The sequence below is a fragment of the Periplaneta americana genome, chromosome 1, assembly GCF_040183065.1.
Source record: "Periplaneta americana isolate PAMFEO1 chromosome 1, P.americana_PAMFEO1_priV1, whole genome shotgun sequence".
NCBI lineage: Eukaryota > Metazoa > Arthropoda > Insecta > Blattodea > Blattidae > Periplaneta > Periplaneta americana.
In genome coordinates, this window is record NC_091117.1 from 186,255,583 (window position 1) to 186,263,169 (window position 7,587).

General features: G+C 41.1%; 1 protein-coding gene across 4 annotated transcripts in view; it reads left to right on the forward strand.

Annotated features, from left to right (window-relative positions):
* The window catches only part of krz (beta-arrestin protein kurtz), a 375,435-nt gene that overhangs the window by 349,429 nt on the left and 18,419 nt on the right, over positions 1-7,587 (forward strand). For all 4 annotated transcript variants that reach the window (XM_069833898.1, XM_069833928.1, XM_069833917.1 and 1 more), the window contains 2 exons: positions 313-399; positions 3,201-3,359. In XM_069833898.1, coding sequence (XP_069689999.1) covers positions 313-399; positions 3,201-3,359 — 246 coding nt within the window. The remainder of the gene's footprint in view (positions 1-312; positions 400-3,200; positions 3,360-7,587) is intronic.

Genomic DNA, 7,587 nt, shown 5'->3' on the forward strand with positions numbered 1-7,587 from the left:
CAGTATGTCAAATGATACGTTTTCTGTGAAGATAGAACTGTTTAATATCATTATTGTAGTTCCTACCCCACAAAAAATAATTACATGTAACAACACACAAATCAAGTCTCGTTTCATGCAGTATTCGAATCGAGTTTCTTGAAGAAGAACTAGCAAACAGAATAATACCTGAAGTTGTTATCTGCTTTCATACAAACTAGGTTCCATCATAACGTCAGTTTGTTCTGCAAATATCAGTTGAATAATGAACATTAAACTGTTTGTTTTCAGTGTGGTATTGTTGTTTCAGATTTTTTTCCCTTTCTTTTCCAGAGTTGCTGATCCTTCGCAAAAGGAGAACTTAGGAATTATAGTTCAGTACAAAGTGAAAGTGAAGCTGTGTTTGGGAGCACTAGGAGGGTATGTACTTTGTGTGTTTATGTAGATCTTATTAAACTTCCCAATTTTGTACACATTTATCAATTCATTGCTCACATGTATTGTGATAACATTAAACTAATATTTACACTTATGAGTAATGAAATGTTAAAATCAGTAGTGAGGTGTGATACTATCAAATATCTAAGCTGCCAGAATTCCTAGACCAACACCAATTTAGTATCATCCCGATGTCAATGTTGTAACTTACATGACCACTCTTACTGCTGCACACACAAATTTTATATATATTTTACAATATTGAGAATGGTACTGTTAGTTTTATATTCTAAACTATAGTTAAGACTTTTCAGTATTTTATTATTCCTTACTAGGGACTGGATTTTTAAAAAATGACTCCGAGTATTCTTGAGTGGATGTGATGTAGGCTAGAACCATTTTGAGGTCTTGTTCATAACACTTAAAAATCTAACAAAGGGGGAGCTGGATCACAGACGTCAGAGAATTAATCTAGTGAAGTACATTTCCTAATTTGTAAATAATGGTTAAGATCGTTGATTAGAACTTGCTTTGAAAAGTGATCACCAATCAATAAAACCATCCACAAGCCTGCGTGAGTGGAAGCTGTAATTATAGAGAATGATGTGAGCTTCGTCACAGAGTGAATACAACCCTAGAGCATCAAAAACTCGCCTAACACTAGAACGTCAAAATCGCTCCTCACCTAATGCTAGAGCTTCAGAAACGCGCCTCTCACATAACCCTAGATCGTAAAAAACCCGCTGCTGACCTGATCCTCGAGCGTGAAAATCTTGCCGCTCACGTAACCTTCGAGCGTCAAATAACGCGACATTCACCTAAACATAGAGCATAAAAAACGCACCACTCACTTAACCCTAGAGCGTCTAAACGCGCCGCTCATCTAACACTGGAGCTTCAAAATCGATCCTCATTTAACGCTAGAGCGTCAAAATCGGTCCGCTCACATCACCATAGAGCATCCAAAAATGCGCCGCTCACCTAATCCTAGAGCGTCAAAATCGCTCCACACCTAGCGCTAGAGCGTCAAAAACGCGCTGCTCACCTAACACTAAAGCATCAAAAACTCGCCGCTCTCCTAACACTAGAGCGTCAAAAACACGCCGCTCACCTAACACCAGAGCGTCAAAATCGCTCCTCACCTAACGCTAGAGCATCAAAATGTGACCGCTCACGTAACCCTACAGCGTCAAAATCGCTCCTCACTTAACACTAAATCGTCAAAATCTGCCGCTCACCTAACCCTAGAGCGTCAAAAACGCGCCGCACACCTAACACTAAAGCGTCAAAAACACGCCACTCACCTAACACCAGAGCGTCAAAATCGCTCCTCACCTAACGCTAGAGCGTCAAAATCTGACCGCTCACGTAACCCTACAGCGTCAAAATCGCTCCACCTAACACTAGACCGTCAAACTCTGGCCGCTAACGTAATCCTACAGCGTCAAAATCGCTTCTCACTTAACGCTAGAGCGTCAATATTTGGCCGCTGACCTAACACTAGAGCGTCAAAATCGAGGCACACGCCTAACCCTAGAGCGTCAAAATCGCTTTTAACCTAACGCTAGAGCGTGAAAATCTTGCCGCTCACGTAACCGTAGAGCGTCAAAATCGCTCCTCACCTAACGCTACAGCGTCAAAATCTGGCCGCTCATTGAACCTTAGAGCGTCAAAATCTGGTTGCTCACATAGCCTACTGCGTCAAAAACGCTCCTCTCCTAACGCTAGAGCATCAAAATCGGTCCGCTTACATCAACTTTGAGCGTCAAAAAACAAGACGGTCACCTATCCCTAGAGCGTCAAAATCGCTCCTCACCTGACGCTAGAGCGTCAAAACGCGCCACTAGTCTATCCCTGGAGCCGAAACAATGCGCTTCTCACGCAACACTAGAGCGTCAAAAACGCGCCGCTCACCTAACACTAAGCGTCAAAAACTCGCCGCTCACCTAACTCTGGAACGTCAAAAACGCGCGTCTCATCTAAAACTATAGCGTCAAAAACGAACCAATTGCCTAACCCTAGAGCGTCAAAAACTCGCCGCTCGCCTAATCCTACACCATCAAAATCTCTCTCCACCTAACGCTAGAGCGTCAAAATCTGGCCGCTCACGTAACCCTAGAGCGTCAAAATCTTTCGTCACTGAACGCTAGAATGTCAAAATCTGGCCGCTCACGTAACCCTAGGGCGTCAAAAAACGCGCCGCACACCTACACCTAGAGCGTCAAAAATGCGCCGCCAACCTAACCCTAGAGTGTCAAAAACGTGCCCCCCGACTAACCCTACAGTATCAAAGCGCGCTGCTCACCTAGCACTAGAGCGTCAAAAACACGCCGCTTACCTAACCCTAGAGCGTCAAAAACACGCCGCTCACCTAACACTAAAGCGGCAAAAATTCGCCACTCACCTAACACTAGAGCGTCCAAAACGTGCCGCTCACTTGACGCTAGAGCGTCAAAAGCGAGCCGGTCGCCTAACCCTAGAGCGTCAAAAACGCGCCGAACACCTAACCCTAGAGCGTCAAAAATGCGCCGCCCAACTAAGGCTAGAAGGTAAAAAACGTGCTGCTCACTTAGAAGCTTGAGCGTCAAAATCGTGCCGCTCACCTAATGAGCATCAAAAACACGCCACTCACCTAACAGTAGAGAGTCAACAAGACACCACACCCCATCCCACCACACCACACAGTCTATGGGTTGGCAAGTCCGAACAATAGGTCATGTTTAAGAACTATATAATGTCATCCTAAAGTTAATTGACGTAACATATGTATTCATTTTTTGCAGAGATCTTGTAGCAGAATTACCTTTCATCCTTATGCACCCAAAGCCCGAGGAGGAGCCTCCCTTGCCGATCACTGCACGTCCATCACCTTCACATGCTCCTAGCAACAAGGAAGGTGTTGAAGATATGGAAGTTGATACAAATCTGATACAATTAGATACGTAAGTAATGCAGCCATTGTGCATAATTTATGACATGCCAGAATGCAGTTTAACATTAGTTTACTTTCCTCATGACATACCACCAATATTGCACGCTATATTGACTTTCTTCTCTGAAGCTTGCAAACACATGTTTCAGGCACTCTTATTTTTTAAATAGTATTTTATCAGCGTGGATTTTTATGTGTGCTTCATATTTCAAAGAAAGTTCAGTTGTGAAGCATAGCTGAACACAATCCAATGAGTTCACATAACCATACAACTCTTTTGCCGTTGACAGTACAACCTGCATAAATGCCACGTCGAACACTGTGTACTTCAACGTAGAAACCAGACGAAAATGATTGTAACAAAGTCTCCAGAAAACCAGGCTAGAGGCCACTGTTCAATCGTGAGCCGAACAAACCACGTATGTTGAGTTTCTCGTAACATCATGAGAAAACAAACAGCAGACAAGCCAGTCTCCTCTGACTGGCTTTGGGATAGGCACTGTTGTGCTGCTACTGTAGGACTGCGTGCAAATTCCAAATGCAGACATTGTGTTGGTTTTCAATCGCAGGTTCTCTGCGTCTTGTAGCTAGTCCAGGCCTGCACACAACCAACTCCTGTTCCTGGAGCTCCGAGCAAGCACCGTGGTCGATGGCGAGGGAAAATACGTTAGAAGTTCGAAATGACGAATCAAGATGCAGCTCTCAACAGAGAAAAAGAAAACACATTTTAATTTGACAAGCCAAAATGATAATGGTGTTGCCCTCTATACAGGCAGTTGGAAAAAGATTAATATATTACCGAAGAAAATGCTCTCTATAGAGAAAAATAAACCTTTATCAATTGGATTCTTTAAAGTAGAAAGGTGCAAAGTGCCAAAATCATAGAAAATGAAAGTATTATGCAGAAAAGTGCAACGTGCCTAGGAGGTTGATGTATGAAAGAGGCTACATCGAGTTGTGTTTTATAAAATAGATATTTAGATGTCACGTTGCCAGCACCATGCAGTTTCAGACGGTAAGCGTCCTCTTGAGCTGCATCATAGAAGGGCAATGTGTGCACAAAATATTATGAAGACTGACACCAGTCTTTCACAGTTGCCTGATAGTCATGCTTGTTGCCTTGCAATGGATCTTCAACAGGTCATGTTTGTGCCCACACTTACACACAGGGAAATGTTTTACAGACGTCAGCTTTTGTGTTATAACTTTGGAGTTTGTGTATGTGATACAATGCAGTCTTACATGTGTATGTGGGATGAAATCATCGCGAGTAGAGGTGCCAATGAGATTGCCTCGTGTCTGCTAAAACTGATCAATATGGACATAATAAAGAAGAAGAATCTGATAATCTGGAGCAATAACTGTGCAGCTCAAAACAAAAACCGTGTAATGGTTTTCTTGAGTCTCTTTTCAGTTGCCATTGATTTATTTGAGCACATAGAACAATGTTTCCTTCTCAGTGGCCACAGTTTCTTGCAATGCGATTTTGATTTCGCTTTGATTGAAAAACGAAAGAAAGTGACAAAAGTCTTCAATCCTGGTGATCTGCTTAAAATCGTACAAGACTCTCAAGTTGTAAAACCATTTCAAGCAGTTCCAATGCTAGAGTCAGATTTCCGTAATATCCAAGATGTTGCTGATCAACTAATTTCCAACAAGAACTTGAATATTTCTAAGGCATGTTGCATTCAGTATGATGTTAGTAAAGCAGGTAGTGTTTCTGTGAAACAGTCCCATGATAATGAAGCAGTGCATACTGCTTAAAAAGGGGGGAAAAACATGAAAGATGTGCAGTCAGCGTTTTTTCAAGTTGAAGTACAAAATAGGGAAATTACTGAAGAAAAGAAGAGCAATGATTCCCTACTTCCAAATGAGCATAGGCAGTTCTACAAGCAGATCTGTAAGTAAAACTTGCTCCAGAATAGGAAAAAATATGTATTGGACTTTGCACCATTCTACTGCAACTGTACCCATTACTTAACCCTTTTCACAATTTGTGTTATATAATTAAATCTGGAGAAGTAATGTCTTTACATACCACTATTATTAATGAGTAAACACTGTACTATTGCTGTTTTCTATCAGTAAAAAAAACATGACACAAATATGTGTACAATTATTCTTATAGCTACATTTGTTTATCTTATCTCCAATGTTTCATTTTGGCATTTTGCACCCTTCTACTTTAAAGTATCCAATTCCATCTAGCAAGAGTTAATATGATCTATGTCGGGTAGGATGTTGGAAGAAACAGAGAGATTAAGCAGTGGTGTACAACATCACAACATAAAGAAACATTAGAATAATGCTCATATTTTATCAGTTGCAAATTTCATTGTTGTACAGTGCAATTGATCGGTGTCACTACATGTTATGAGGTAATACCAATCAGTGACTTTATAATTGTTGTTGTTAACTAATGCTGAGTTCTTGGCAATAAACCCATTACCTCTTTTGCTCTCCAATATAGGAGGGTGATGTAGTACATTTCAATGTAGGTACCATATTTTTGTTATGGTGGTTATATTACCTACATGCAACTTCGAAACCATTTGGAGGACCACACCTGCCAGGTCCATACGATCTAGCCGGGAGGATTGTCAGACAACTCCACCAACCATATCCCTTCTTCACTAGTTAGGGGACACTTATGTCATGGCAGGTCAAAATGCTGAAATGGCATTTCCTCCATTTTTGATGGAACAGTTATACAGCTGTGACTTGGTTAACTTTAAAAAATCATTTATAGTAATGTTTAACAATTCTAGAATTATATCAGTAGAATGTCAAGTGGTTATATATTTAACTTCCTTCACTTGTCTATAAAATGTAATCTTGCGCAAATTTATTTAATATAGGCTTACTTACTGGCTTTTAAGGAACCCGGAGGTTCATTGCCACCCTCACATAAGCCCGCCATCGGTCCCTATCCTAAGCAAGATTAATCCAGTCTCTATCATCATATCCCACCTCCCTCAAATCCATTTTAATATTATCTTCCCATCTATGTCTCGGCCTCCCCAAAGGTCTTTTTCCCTCCGTTCTCCCAACTAACACTCTATATGCATTTCTGGATTCGCCCATACGTGCTACATGCACTGCCCATCTCAAACGTCTGGATTTAATGTTCCTAGTTAATATAGGCTACATCTAAAAAATGACTGGTATTACTCCATTTTATGGTATCTTCCATTTTCAGTCCTTAGCAGTAGGTGCTGAGATGCTATGCCTTGACCACAGAGGCTGAGGAGAGATTATTGAATCTGGAAATGTCAGTTTCAAGGAGCAGACTGGCTGCCTCCTTGAAGTTGAATGTATATTTACCATTTCGTTTTAAGACTGTTCCTGTAGAGTTTTTTCTGTAATTGTTTTGAGCAGTGTATTTATGGGCAATATATCAAACACACAGAACTTAATTTATGAAGAAATAAGCTCTAAGAATATTGTGTTTACATTAAGAACCTCTGAAAACATTCCCTTCACCTGTAAGATTGTTTGTAAGCAACAGACAGACAGACAGACAGTGAGACGCTGCAGAACTCTAGACATCACAGAATCAGGTCCATGATTGCCGAAGTCGAGGAAGAAAGTCTCGCTGTATACGAAGAAGTCCATGGCATCTCTCAAGAGGGATCCTGTCGGCAAATTGACATGCTTGCCATTCCACCAGGCTCCACATCCGCCTACATTATTGACCCGACAGTCAGGTTCGAGGCACAGGAACAATAGCCTGCTGAAGTCCATGCAGAAAAATGCAGAATTTATGAGCCCACAGTTCCATTCTATTTGGAGAAATATCACCTCACCTCCATTGAAGTAGTTGGGCTAATGGTTGGCGCTAGGGGCACAACTCGCCTCTTTGTCAGTTTCTGCAAAAACTTCCAGCTGAACAACTTCATTCGTGATGTTTCCCTTACTGCTATCAGAGGATCACTTGCCATTTTAAAATACCACCTGTACTTTGTTTCCTAAAAAGGAAGAACTTTTGTTTGAACATCTAATCTGTTTGTTTACTATGTTTAGGCCTATTATATGTATGCTATTATCCTTCCTGTACTTAATTTCCCTCTTTTTGTTCGTTCTCTCTTATACCGAATTTTGCACACCTGTACTCCCTCCTACTTATCTGTCTGATTCCACAGTCTTTCTCGGTATCATAACTTAAATACTCGGTCACAATATGATAACACGCTAGAAATACCACTCCACACATCATCTATTTATTCTTCATCTTTCAC